Source organism: Heteronotia binoei, chromosome 5, assembly GCF_032191835.1.
Source record: "Heteronotia binoei isolate CCM8104 ecotype False Entrance Well chromosome 5, APGP_CSIRO_Hbin_v1, whole genome shotgun sequence".
Taxonomy (NCBI): Eukaryota; Metazoa; Chordata; class Lepidosauria; order Squamata; family Gekkonidae; genus Heteronotia; species Heteronotia binoei.
In genome coordinates, this window is record NC_083227.1 from 120,398,476 (window position 1) to 120,413,213 (window position 14,738).

Below are 14,738 nucleotides of genomic sequence, written 5' to 3' on the forward strand. Positions count from 1 at the left end.
ATGCCCACGAGTTCTTGTATTGTGAGAAAGGGAAGCCTTGTTAGGAAGGCTTTTGTTGCGGAGTGGGAGAAGACAGTATGTCCTTCAATGTGTGAATGGAAGGCTGAGATAGCGGCCAAATGAACTTTTAAAGAAGAGTAGGTTAAACCTGAGTTAGAAAGAGATAAAGTGTAAGTCAGAATCTGAGCTATAGTTGATGATTCAGGGAGAAAGTTGTGTAGATCAGCGTACGATGAGAAACATTTCCACTTTAGAGAGTAGGATCTTCTAGTAGAAGGTTTTCTGGCATTAAGCAGAACATGTCTGACCTCTGAAGGGAAATTCAGAAACTGATTCTCCAGGCAATCAGTCGCAGAAGTCCTGGGTCGTGATGTAGGACTTTGCCTTCCTGTTGAGAGATTAGGTCTCGAACTTGAGGAAAATGATGAAATATGCTGTTTGAAAGGAGGAGGATAATGAACCATGGTTGACAGGGCCACCAGGGAATCATAAGGATACAGTTGGTCCGATCCAGTTGGATTTTCTATAATGTTCTTGTTATCAGTGGAATAGGAGGGAACAGGTAGTGTAGTGGGCCCGACCATGAGTGGAGGAAGGCATCTCCCGCGGATAGCGTGGATGGAGGGCCCTGAGTGAAGAAACGTGGGCATTGAGCATTTTCCGGAGAGGCAAAGACATCTATGGCTGGAACCCCGAACGTTCTGAAGACTGTCCGAAGATAATGATGGTTGAGGGACCACTCGTGGTCGTTTACGAGGTGGCGACTTAGTGTGTCTGCTTGAACATTTTGGATTCCCGGCAGATGTACAGCTGTAAGGAATATGCTGTGAGCAATGCTCCAATGCCATAGGGACAAGGCTCTCTTGCAAAGGTGAACAAAAGCGGTGCCTCCCTGATGATTGATATAAAATATGGTCGCTACATTGTCCGAAGTGACCTGGATATGCTGACCCTGAAAGGATGGCAGGAATGACTTGAGAGCTCTGTGAACCACCAAGAGTTTCAGACAGTTGATGTGAAGGGATTTCTCGTAGGCTGTCCACTGCCCCAACCCCACCTTGAGGCATCCGTCATGACAATGGCTGACCGGGGTGACCCTATAAACGGCATTCCAGTTAGAAGATGACGTTCCATCTCCCACCATTCTAGAGTTGGAAGAATGTGGTGTGGAACGGTGAGTAGGGTCATTTGGTGTTGTCGATGCGGGCGGAATGTCCGGACGAACCACAATTACAGAGGATGCATGCGGAGTCTTGCAAAGCACAGGACAGAAGTTGTGGCCGCCATGGGACCCAACATACGTTGGAAAATGAAGGCTGTTTGGGTAGGGTGCATTATGATGGCAGCTGCCAGAGATTGAATGTGGTGAACCCTGTCTGAAGGGAGGTAGTGTGATAGTGTTGATAAGCTGTAGTGTAGGGATCAGATTGGACTTTGTCAGGTTGACCTGAAGACCCAGCGAAGATAGGAGAGCCAGAGTGGTAGAGATGTCTTTTTGGAGTTGCTCTCTGGATTGGGCCACAACGAGCCGGTCATCTATGTAAGGGTATATGGAAATTTTTTTTTTGACGGAGTGTCGCTGCTACCACTGCCATGCATTTTGTGAAGACTCTTGGTGCGGTCGACAAGCTGAAGGGGAGGGAACAGAATCGGTAGTGTTGGTCCCCAACAGCAAACCTCAAGAATCTTCTGTGGTGATGGTTGATAGTACGGTAGAAATGGGCATCTTGAAGGTCTATAAACACCATCCAAGCATCTTTCGGAATCAGTGGTAGAATAGACTGTAGGGTGATCATGTAGAATTTCTTGTATAGAATATGGCAATTGAGCTTGCGAAGATCCAGGATTGGGCAGTGTCCCCGTCTGAAACCAGGAAGTATCAAGAATAGAATCCTGTGTGATGGAACTTTGGTGGAACTGGTTCTATGGCTGCCTTGTCCAGCAAGGTGGAGATCTCTTCCTGAAGAGAGAGGGAAGGGGGAGTACATATGAATCAATGGAGTCTCGGGGGCGAATCGAACTCTATGGTGTAACCCCTGTAAATGATCGCCAGGACCCAGGAGTCCGATGTTATGGACTCCCACATGGGGTAGAATGGACGCAGTCTGGTAGTTTCGGTGGAGTGTTGTGATAGACAGATAGGTGATATTAGGGAGTCAAAGAGACTGTTTTGAAGCCGAAGTTGTCTTTTTTGTGGTTTGTGCATGCGGCCTTTGGTGGAAGGGTTGTTTAGCCGGTGGAGCCTTGCGCTTCCAGAAATAGCTTGTTGAGGTGAGTGAGGACATTTGTAATAAGATGGCTTCCAGACTCTTTGTCTATTAGGCTGAGACTGTTGTTGATTGACTCCCAGCCTCCTAGCCCTTTTTCTACTGTCGTCAACAGTGATCAGGATGTCGTCAGTTGTAGCATTGAACAGACCCTGACCGTTGAAGGGCAAGTCTTCAATTTTAAATTTTATGTCTGGCTGCAATGAGGAGGAATGGAGCCAGGCATGACGTCGTAAGGCGATGGATGTGGCCATGATTCCGGATGAGCAAGCAACAGCATGACGAACTGAATTGATTTGCTGCTTGCTGACTCAGGAAAGCTCTTGTAAAATATGTGATGTTTGTTTCTGTGCAGAGTCAGGTAGAGAAGGGACCACAGTAGTAAGTTGGGATATCAGATTAAAGGTGTAAGCAGAAAAATATGCTAAATAATTATGAATTTTGGAGGTAGCAGTACAAAGGGAGTAAATTTTTCTCCCTAAGTTGTCTAACTTCTTTCCCTCCTTCTCATGTAGAACAGGGTGGCGTGTTTGCTTGGACTTGGATGAAGAATGTACAATCATGGAGTTAGGTGCAGGATGATTAAATAGAAATTTAGTACCTGGAGCATGAATTTTATATAAGGACTCGATCCTTTTTGATGTAGGTGGAACCGATACGGGCTTATCCCAAGCCTTCTTTAAACCTTCTAGGTGAACAGGGAACATTAGAAGGAAGGAGCTGCAGGTAGATCCACATGGACTAAATCATGGACTACGTCCGATACTCTTGGCAGGTCAGTAGTGAGTTTTATGTTAAGCATATTAGCCATATTGGTAAGTAGGTCTAAATAAGCTTTGGTTCCTTCAGATGGTGAGAGATCGGCTGGTTTAGTAATGTCAGAGACAGGTGATGCTGGTGCAGACGCCTCTGACTGAGAAGAGTCCGAATGTTCAACCTCGGAATCTTCCGGAACATCCATGGGAGTCATGTATGTGGGCTTGGTGGGTATTGATATAGGTTTACTCAGAATGGGAGGTTGGTCAGGTTGAGTTATCTGTTGCTTTGAGGTGGCCGAGAAGGCCATGTAGACCGGGCCGGTGATAATGGTTTTGATTCCTGACTGTAATATCAGGGTCGGTGAGGAGGTGGACTTTTGTGAAATCAAGAGTATGAAACGTCCTCACGGTACTGAGGTCGATAAGATTCCTCATGGTATCAAGACTCACAGTATCCGGGTTGCTAAATTACATCATGGTACCGAGGATGGTATGGTTCTTCACGGTACCGGGGTCGATGGGTTTCATGAGATGGTGATCTATAGTATTGGCGGTGTCTACGTGGAGACGGTGACCTGGAGTTTGATGGACTATAGTAGTAATAACGATTCCTACGTTGGCATGGGGACCGTTCAGCATAAATTTGAGTGGCCGGATCCTTGGGTGTTGAAGGCTCTCTGTGCAGTGGAGAGACAGTCGGGTCCTGGAAAATAAGAGGCATTGAGACTTCCCGGAACGAAGGTGCTCCAAGTAGATTAGCTCGCTGACTTTGAAGGCGTGAGGATTCCAAGGATTCGGTATCCAGGATGTTTTCTGGTAGGGATTCATGGACCGAAGGAGATCTGGATCGTATGTGGACGACCTTGTCATGTATGACTTCGATGGGAGTCGAGGGCTCCGCTGAAGGAGTCGGTGCCTTCGACATCGAAGTTGAGGTGGATGCCGGATGCGAGGTCAAAGTCATGGTATGGTCGGAGGGCCTGGAGTCCGGGGATTGATGAACCGTTTTCGGTTTCGATGTCGAAGGTGTCAAATCCGTGGTTTTTTTGGAGGACGATTCAAGTCGATGTTTCTTCTTGGAATTGTCGGATTTCTTAGCGTGTTTTCTGGACTTATGCTTACTGGGATGCCACAGAAGCTGCCAGTCGAACCATGTCCCTTTGCAGAGTCAGGGAAGGTGGTGAAGTCTGGGATCCAGAAGCGTGGGACATTACAGGCCGCAGCAAAGACTCTAATAGGTGGCTTTTCAGTCTGGCCGCACGATTTTTTCTGGCCTGTTTCCCAAACTGGCTGCAATGGACACAGGTATTGATTCTGTGTGCCTCCCCCAGATAAAATAGACATAAAGAATGCCTGTCGGTCGAGGGAATTTTGGTCCCACACCGGGTACACTTTTTGAATGTTGTTTTGGAGCCTTTCCCTTCCATACGCCCGGGGAGGGGGGGGGGAGGAAAATAGTAAAGAAAATGATTTTTTTTTACAACGATACCAGTCGGTGAGGAGAAGACGACAAAAAGTCGAAAAAACGGAGTAGATCGCAATGAAGTTGAGGAGACACAGCGAGGTAGGTATATCCCGAACGGCGGTTAAGAAGAAACTGGGTGGGTGGAGTGCCTTCCCCCTCACTCTAGGCATGTGCAGCGGATGCCTGCTCCCCAGACCGAGAGGGAATGTGTGCCAAAATAAACGCCTAGGCTAGCTTTGAATTCTCCTAGGTCGGGTTCGTTCCAGGTGGAAAACCCATGTGTGGGACTGCACAGAGACAATGAAGATCCAATAGTCTCTATTTTTTTTATAACAAGAACAAGGAGAAAAACGAAGGAACAAAGAGAACCCGGAAAAGGAAAAAGTGATGAAAAACAAGTCTATCCGATGCGGCGGTAAAGAAGGAACTGGAGGGATATTCGTGCCCACTGGGTGGGCATGCACACTGGGGCTGTTGCGCATGCTTACCAAGGTCAGGCAGCGATAAATCCCAGACTTTGGAATAACCATCGGGGATCGGCGCTGGCACTTCATCCCATGAGTACGAAGCACAGAGAGCACGAAGATCTTATGTAAGCTAGTTTTAAAATTCTGTAAATTCTTTACTATAAAAGGAGGCAATGATGTTTTAAAAGGTTAATTCGTTAAAAAGCTTTTCTCTAAAGAAGGGAAAGGGAAAAGAAGAACCTGGAAAAAAATGTAGTGGCTTGAATCCAGTAAAGCCCAACCAGAAACACAAATGGACTTAGCATAGTTCTGCTTGTGCAAGAGCTTCTGCAACATGCCATGCTTTCCTCCCTGTATATTATAGTGCCAAAAAATTGGTTGCATAAGATCTTGTGCAGGTGGAAATGAGAATAGGGATACAATGATTCCGATAGTGCAAGTGGCTACCACAGTCTTTTCCTTGTGTTTCCAGCTCGTGCTACTGCTGTGAGTGGAAAGTCTGCTTTGGATCCAACCCACTAAGTCAGGGGTCCCCAACCTTTTTGAGTTTGTGGGCACATCTGGAATTCTGACACTGCAGGGTGGACACAGCAACAAAATGCCTGCTGCAGAAAGTGGAACCAGCTACAAAATGATTGCCACAGCTTAACTTCAGCAACACATTGTATATTCTTGTGCTATAGTGGCAGCTGCTGTTGAAACAACATTTTCAAAAATCTGAACTGTCAATCAAATCTCCAATGGTCAATCAGAAGCTCTGCTGGACAAAAGCCCTACCCAGTCAAACCCACTTCCTAAAAACACTTGGCAACCACCAGAAAAAATGTCAGTGGGCACCATGCTGGGGAACCCTGCATTAAGTTTGCTGAAGAATTGCCACTGGTCTCCCCATTCTTTTAACATCACTCCCTTCTCTTGTCAGAAAGTCTGAAGGCAGATGGAGTTCTCATCCTCTCATTTCTCTTGTTACCTTCAAGGTCCCCTAAATCAAAAAAACACTGAAGACAATGGGAGTACCTATCCTTGCACTCAAATTTTCTGGAACAAACAGTGAAATCCTAAACCGAGTTACAACCTTCCAAGCCCATTGGCTTCAAAGGACTTAAAAAGGTAAAGGTAGTCCCCTGTGCAAGCACCAGTCGTTTCCGACTCTGGGGTGACATTGCTTTTACAATGTTTTCATGGCAGACTTCTTACGGGGTGGTTTGCCATTGCCTTCCCCAGTCATCTACACTTTCCCCACAGCAAGCTGTCAAAGGAATTAGAAGAATGTTAAGAATTCTTCTTAGGATTGCCATTCCCATCTCAAGTATAAGAAGCGTAGTGGAATGTTCAGAAGCAAGGCTATGTAATGTTTATCCTGGGGAACTGCAGAGATACAATCGACCAAATTATTTCCCACTACAGAAACAAGATGAAAAACATGTATCTGCATACAGCATATAAATAAGGGTTGTTTGTGGTAGTGCCAAGGCATGATAAAATTACACATTGTGAATACAAAATTGACAGCATTGTGGTAAGCCATTTCTCTGAACATGAGAGCAAACGCACATAACCATCCCCAAGCCCTTCTTGATTTGTATGGGACACTTTGCCTTCATGAGTCTCATTCATGCACACATATAACCACAGAACAGAAACTTCTTCCTTCTTGAGTCAAAACATTTCTTACCTGGATGCTCTTATGAGCTATTTCTCCTGGTGTTGGCCAGTTTGTGGCATCCCCAAAGTCACCAACCTACCAATATAAGCAGAGACATTCATATCAACAGAACGTATGATGTAGCAGCAACAGCAGCAGCTTCTTGGTTGTAAAGTTAACGTTTTGCTGTTATGAGAACTTCCACATTTTTGTATGGCGGTTAAACTAACACTTATTACCTTCTGTCCCCCGCAGCAACCATAAACATCATTTCAGATATGAAATGCCGTTAATGTATGCTGAATGGGCACAGCCTATTTCTAAGGTGCTCTTGAATGCCATTAACCATTTGACTCAGTTGCATTAAGCACTCAGCAGATTACTTTTTGATTGTGCTAATTACCTTATTGCCTTTTAATTTCTTACAGTATTTATCCACATGGGTAGGAAACCAACCACACTTAATTTGCTTTCTTTATATTTTTGCTCTGTGTAAGACATACTGTACCTATTGCTCAAAGTCTATAATTCAGACAATAGTAACTTCCTCACAATCTTCCAAGCCTGGAGTTTTCAGTACAAGATTTTGCATACAGTTTTGCAAGTTTCTACTTTTCTCTAGTTGGAAAGGGTATAAATATTTTAATAAATACTGGTAATAAAAAGATAATCTTAAAACAAGGAGTTTGTGAAAAACACCTGGGATTTTTTTTAAAAAAATATTTTTCTAAATACACTGCCATCTAGTGAACAAAATTATTTGTTTACACTAGCAGCACAGTTTCAGTCTTGTGCTTTGAACTGTAATGCAGAGAGAGGTCTAATGTTTAAGTGACACAGCAGAACCCCCCTACACGTGGTAAGGGGAACCAAGGGCGAATTCTAACTGGCTTAGTTTATAGCTGAGATATTTTATCCTTAGTAAGGGCATTGTGTTGAATCTCACAATCTTACAAAGGAACAGGCTGTGAGCTGCACATCTTACCAGCCTTCCCTCCCACTCAGCAGCCTTTTTCAAGCCTGGAGAAGCTGATTCCTGGATTTGCAAGATCTGCATGGATTAAAAGCCATGCTCTTACAGAGGACACAGGTTTTGCTCGCTTCCCGCTGCAATTACTCCACACAAGTCCTGCATTTCCAGCAATCGCCCTTCCTGGAGTAGCATAGGACTGCTGGAAGGAAGGGGGAAGAACACCAAGAAAAGTCTGCAGTCCTTCTACTGGATTCAAATCAGTGAATTGCTCTGGAGAACTAATATGGGACCCAAGGACAGCAGCTCTGTATATTTCAAGAAATGACAAAGTGTCATGCCTTGCATACGAGGGCATTTTAGTTTATTTTTTTTGTAACTTGGGTAATATGTGCACACTGCATGAATACAGCTGTGGAAAATGTTGGGGAGTTTTATTTTTCTGTGGACTATTTTTTGTCTCTAAAACACATGATTTCATATAACTCATAGTTATAATGAATAGATGCCATTATTATTAGCCAGTTTATTAGTTATCTTAATGAAGCTCGATGGTTTCAAAATTGCAATTGATTTTTCAGGTCATTATGCCTAGGAATTCTGAGAGAGTATACTTGTGTGTTTTAAATGATTTGTAAATAGGAAAGAGAATAAAGTCATAAATACAGGGATACAATTTTTTAAAAATCAAGTTACGAAACCACCTGATTGTGCAGATCAAATTAAAACCAAAGCTACAATTCTTTTTTATATGTCTCCCTATATCTGGTAGAATGGATATTGTAATCATCAATGTGATACAGACAGGGGCAGCCCTAGGGCATATGGTGCCCTAGGCAAGGTGCCACCCCCAAAGCCACCCTCCTCAGTGAGCAAAGCCGGAGGAAGGTGGGGAGGGCACCTGGCCGGCGTGCAGCTTCTGAGGAACTCTGAGTGCCACAGAGAGGCTGTGCCAGGCAGCTGGCATCACTCTACCTCCCTCCCGGAATAAATTGTAGCTAATCTAAACAGAGTCAGCCCCAGTTAGCATTTGAATGGGAGGCCACCAGGGAAATCCAGGGTCAGGAGGCAGAAGCAGGCTGTGGCAAACCACCTCTAAATGTCTCTTGACTTGAAAACTCCACAGGGTTGCCATAACTCAGTTGTGACTCATAACCCCGCGCCCCCCCAAAAAAAAATTGTAGCTCAAGGTGATTCTGCATGATGAAGCAAAGTGACTGGAAGACTCACTTTTTGCACTTCCAGAGCATCCAGTGAAAGTAGAACTGCTATATATGTATGCAGTGAGGTAGTTTTTCCAGAAAAAAAATATATCCCCTGAATACAGTGTGATCTGATTCAGCATATTAATTTTGACTCTTTTAGTAATCAAAATTGAAAAGGTGCCTCGTTGTTGTGTTTCAAACGTGTGATTGTGGTTTCAATGTTATGTTCAAACTCATTCAGTGCTTTATGTAGAAATAATACCAGTAAAAGGAAAAAAAAAACAGGCACCCTCCCTACCCTCCACTGGCTTTGGCTGCAGACTGGGGGGCGGAAGGGTACAGGTGGCAGGGCATGGCCCATTGGGCACCAAGGAGGAGGGCGATGGGGCATTTGCCTAAGGCACCAGGAAGGCGGGGGGGGGGAATTCGGTGCCCCCCCTGCCTGGTGCCCTAGGTAAATGCCTAATTTGCCTAGTGGAAGGGCCGCCTCTGGATACAGAACCAACAAGTAATGCAAGTTATGAGATCCACAGAAGCCGCTGGGGCTTGAGAGTTAAGGTCTTCTGAAAGAGATTAGGAGACAGGACAACCACACCCACTGCATATCATATATAGTTGTTCTTTGAATGTGTTGAAATCAGTGTGTCAATTTTCAACACAGTCATCTTTTTTCTTAAATCCAAATGCTAACTAGGGCTGACTCTGTTTAGGTTAACTACAATTTATTCATGCAAAATGTCTGCTTGAACAAATAAATTCAGCTTCATTCTATATGGATTTCACAGAAGGAGGAAAGCAAAAGCAAGGATTGGTGCTGTTGGGAAGGAATGAATGCAGCCACACTAGAGGCTTTTAAAAAAGTGGACCAGATAACAAGGAAACGATGTTCTCAGAGGACAAGGACACTTTGATGATGTTGCACAGAAAACTGTTCTCACCTTCTTTGTCTATGACATGACAATTCCTGCTTTGCTTGCTTAACTGAATGACATTAACAGTCACTATCCTTCATCCATGCCTCACCAAAGTTTCTTGCTGCATTATTGCCACTACATTTCCAAACCATAACCCACTTATTTCTTTTGACAACAGAGCCCATGTCTAGAAATACTGGCTGCAGACACGGACATGTTTCTTTCAGCCAACTTAACTGTGAACAAGGGCCATTAACTTGGAAGGGTCCTTGTTTAGATGTGTACACTTCTACCCCAAACATGTGACTTCTACAAGAAAGCTAGAGAAATCTGGCTTCACATTACAATGCTCCAAGATAGATCAAAGTTGCACCATCTGGAGAAGAAGCAGACACTGGTTCCAGGGCTTGCTGACACATGCATCTCAGGAATTCTGCAAAGCAGGCAATCATGATAATACTGTTGGTTTTGTATGCATAGTAGCTCAGTTGGTGAGCGGGAATCCTTTCGCGCCAAGGAACCATCCCTGGGCAGGGGGAGAGGGGTTTTTTTGGTAGTTGGTGATTCGATCCTTAGGCAAGTAGACAGCTGGGTGGCAAAACCGCGTACTGACTGTATAGTGACTTGCATGCCTGGTGCGAAGGTAGCGGACATTACGCGTGTAGTAGATAGGCTGATAAACAGTGCTGGGGAGGAGCCTGTGGTCGTGGTGCATGTTGGCACCAATGATGTGGGGAAATGCAGTCGTGAGGTCCTGGAGGAAAAATTTAGGCTGCTAGGCGGGAGACTTAAGACCAGGACCTCCAAGGTAGCCTTCTCGGAAGTCCTACCTGTTCCATGTGCAGGGCAGGAGAGACAGGCACAAATTAGAAGTCTCAATGTGTGGATAAGACGATGGTGTAAGGAGGAAGGGTTTAAGTTTGTTAGGCACTGGGATGCTTTCTGGAACAAGCGGGAGCTGTACAAAAGAGACAGTCTCCACTTGTCCCCGGATGGAACCAGGCTGCTGGCGCTTAGAATCAAAAAGGTGGCAGAGCAGTTTTTAAACTAAATTTTGGGGGAAAGCCGACAGGAGATGAAATGTCTCTGGTTCGGGAGGACTTGTCTCAAAGAGATGAAGGGTTGGCTGCTATTTTTCTACCGGGTAACGGGTCAGAGTTGTCCACTGTGATGGTGACAAGCAGTATGGACTGTCTGCCAGAGTCTCGAGGCGGCAGGAGGAAGGTGGCGGGCCTAACTTGCCTGGGAAATTATAGATGTTTGTATACAAATGCTAGAAGTGTTCGAAGTAAAATTGGTGAATTGGAATGCTTAGTGTTGGGAGAAAACATAGACATTGTGGGAATTTCAGAAACTTGGTGGAATGAGGAGAATCAGTGGGACACGGTGATTCCTGGATATAAGTTATATCGGAAGGATAGGGAGGGAAGGGTTGGAGGTGGGGTGGCTCTGTATGTCAGAGAAGATATACAATCCAGTAAAACTGAGGTCAGAGAATTAGATTCCCTTTTAGAAATGCTTTGGGTTGAAATAGAGGGCCCAAAAGGAAATTTAACTATGGGAGTTTGTTATCGCCCACCAAATCAAAAGAGAGGGGACGATTATAATATGATGGAAGGCTTAAAGATAGCAGCTAAACGTAAAAACTGTGTCGTAATAGGTGATTTTAACTACCCACAGATTGATCGGGTCAATATGTGTTCTGGTCGAGAGAAAGAGATTGAGTTTCTTGATGCTCTCAATGACTGTGCTATGGAGCAGATGGTCTCAGAACCTACCAGGGGTGGGGCGATCCTGGATTTGGTCCTAAGTAATGCCCAAGACTTGGTGAGAGATGTAAAAGTGATTGTGCCGCTTGGGAGCAGTGACCATAATGTTATTGATTTCACCGTTTGTATAAATAGGGAGTTGCCCCAAAAGACCGACACAACCACGTTTAACTTTAAAAGGGGTAAATTCTCTGAGATGAGGAGGCATGTGAGGAGGAAACTGAAAGGAAAGGTAAATACGGTCAAAACCCTTGGGGAAGCTTGGAGGCTATTTAAAACTATAATCCTAGAAGCTCAGATAAAATATATACCACAAGTTAGGAAAGGCACAAACAGGCATAAGAAAAGGCCTGCATGGTTAACAAACAAAGTAATGGAAGCTGTAAAAGGTAAGAAGGACTCCTTTAAGTGGTGGAAAACCATTCCAAGTGAGATTAGTAAAAGGGAACACAGGCTGTGGCAAATCAAATGCAAGACTGTGATCAGGCAGGCAAAAAGGGACTATGAGGAGCATATTGCAAAAAACATAAAGACCAACAATAAAAATTTCTTCAAATATATTAGAAGTAGGAAACCAGCCAGGGAGGCAGTGGGGCCCTTGGATGACTATGGGGTAAAAGGATTACTGAGGGAGGATAGGGAAATGGCTGAGAAGCTGAATGCATTTTTTGCCTCAGTCTTCACTGTGGAAGATGAGAACTTTTTGCCCGCCCCAGAACCACTAATTTTGGAAGGGGTGTTGGAAGACCTGAGTCAGATTGAGGTGACAAAAGAGGAGGTCCCGCAACTGATAGACAAATTAAAAACTAATAAGTCACCGGGTCTGGATGGCATACATCCGAGAGTTCTGAAAGAACTCAAAGGTGAACTTGTGGATCTTCTGACAAAAATATGTAATCTTTCATTGAAATCTGCCTCTGTTCCTAAGGACTGGAAGGTAGCAAATGTCACCCCCATCTTTAAAAAGGGTTCCAGAGGAGATCCGGGAAATTACAGGCCAGTCAGTCTGACTTCAATACTGGGAAAGTTGGTAGAAAGCATTATCAAGGACAGAATGAGTAGGCACATTGATGAACACGGGTTATTGAGGAAGACTCAGCATGGGTTCTGTAATGGAAGATCTTGCCTCACTAACCTGTTACATTTTTTTGAGGGGGTGAACAAACATGTGGACAAAGGAAATCCAACAGATGTTGTTTACCTTGACTTCCAGAAAGCTTTTCATAAAGTTCCTCATCAAAGGCTCCTTAGAAAGCTTGAGAGTCATGGAGTAAAAGGACAGGTCCTCTTGTGGATCAAAAACTGGCTGAGTAATAGGAAGCAGAGAGTGAGTATAAATGGGCAGTCTTCGCAGTGGAGGACGGTAAGCAGTGGGGTGCCGCAGGGCTCGGTACTGGGTCCCATGCTCTTTAACTTGTTCATAAATGATTTAGAGTTGGGAGTGAGCAGTGAAGTGGCCAAGTTTGCGGATGACACTAAATTGTTCAGGTTGGTGAGAACCAGAGAGGATTGTGAGGAACTCCAAAGGGCCCCGTTGAGGCTGGGTGAGTGGGCGTCAACGTGGCAGATGCGGTTCAGTGTGGCCAAGTGCAAAGTAATGCACATTGGGGCCAAGAATCCCAGCTACAAATACAAGTTGATGGGGTGTGAACTGGCAGAGACTGACCAAGAGAAAGATCGTGGGGTCATGGTAGATAACTCACTGAAAATATCAAAACAGTGTGCGTTTGCAATAAAAAAGGCCAACGCCATGCCGGGAATTATTAGAAAGGGAATTGAAAACAAATCAGCCAGTATCATAATGCCCCTGTATAAATCGATGGTGCGGTCTCATTTGGAGTACTGTGTGCAGTTCTGGTCGCCGCACCTCAAAAAGGATGTTATAGCATTGGAGAAAGTCCGGAAAAGGGCAACTAGAATGATTAAAGGGCTGGAACACTTTCCCTATGAAGAAAGGTTGAAAAGCTTGGGACTCTTTAGCTTGGAGAAACGTCGACTGCGGGGTGACATGATAGAGGTTTACAAGATAATGCATGGGGTGGAGAAAGTAGAGAAAGAGGTACTTTTCTCCCTTTCTCACAATACAAGAACTCGTGGGCATTCGATGAAATTGCTGAGCAGACAGGTTAAAACGGATAAAAGGAAGTACTTCTTCACCCAAAGGGTGATTAACATGTGGAATTCACTGCCACAGGAGGTAGTGGCGGCCACAAGCATGGCCACCTTCAAGAAGGGTTTAGATAAAAATATGGAGCAGAGGTCCATCAGTGGCTATTAGCCAGAGTGTGTGTGTATATATATATATATAGATAAATTTTTTGGCCACTGTGTGACACAGAGTGTTGGACTGGATGGGCCATTGGCCTGATCCAACATGGCTTCTCTTATGTTCTTAGGTGTTATTTATGTACAGGATGGTTGCACTGTGCCAGTATAAGAAAACAGTAAATTTGATACTGTAGTACCAATGTATGTTCCCCTATCAAACAGGAAACTAGGGGAAGAACATCTTTCAATATATGTCTCTTTTATTCTTTAGATTTTCAGTTTGATAGGGCTAGCCTTCTAGACCCAGCCTTGTTGATGGACAAAGAGGTTGGGGCATTTGCTAGAAGTACTTTCTTTCAATTACATCCAGCTCATAAACTGACGCCTTATTTAGATTCACCAACCTAGCTTTATTGATCCCATACTGCTTTAACCTCCAATCTGGACTACTATAACACTATATGCAGAGCTGTCCATTCAACTGGAACAAATGCAGCAGCAAGACTACAATCTATGATCAACCCCTTGGAACACATAACTCCAGAGCTGTGTCAACTACTCTGAATTGAACCCAGAAGCAAATATGTAACCAAATTACTAGTATAACCTTCACAAAAAGCCTAGGGACTTTATATTAATCAAGTACATTTAGAAAGGTGTATAAGCCACAGTTTTATTCCAAAGAGCATTTGGTACAGTATATATGTTTTTGCAGACTAGTCTATATATTTAAATTTTTTAAAAAATCTCTAATTTGTAATTATTCATTTACTGTATTTTTAATCTGTCCTTTTTTCTTTCTTTCTTTTTTACTGGACTTTTATATATTTTGTGTCCCTGCAACCTGGTGCTACATTATTACTTGCCTTGAGTCTGAGCAGATAGGGTGGGATATAAATATTTTAATAGATCAATGAAAACCCAAAGGAACACAACATAGGTCTAAACTTCTGTGACATAAACTGTTCTAATCACTTTCAACAAGCTCATTTTGATACACAATACTATAT

The 14,738-nt window shown here is 44.0% G+C and overlaps 1 protein-coding gene across 2 annotated transcripts in view; it reads right to left on the minus strand.

Moving 5' to 3' along the window:
• Positions 1 to 14,738, minus strand: part of LARP1 (La ribonucleoprotein 1, translational regulator) — a 145,960-nt gene that overhangs the window by 46,710 nt on the left and 84,512 nt on the right. For both annotated transcript variants that reach the window (XM_060240275.1, XM_060240274.1), the window contains exon 3: positions 6,633 to 6,698. In XM_060240275.1, the coding sequence (XP_060096258.1) occupies positions 6,633 to 6,698 (66 nt within the window). The remainder of the gene's footprint in view (positions 1 to 6,632; positions 6,699 to 14,738) is intronic.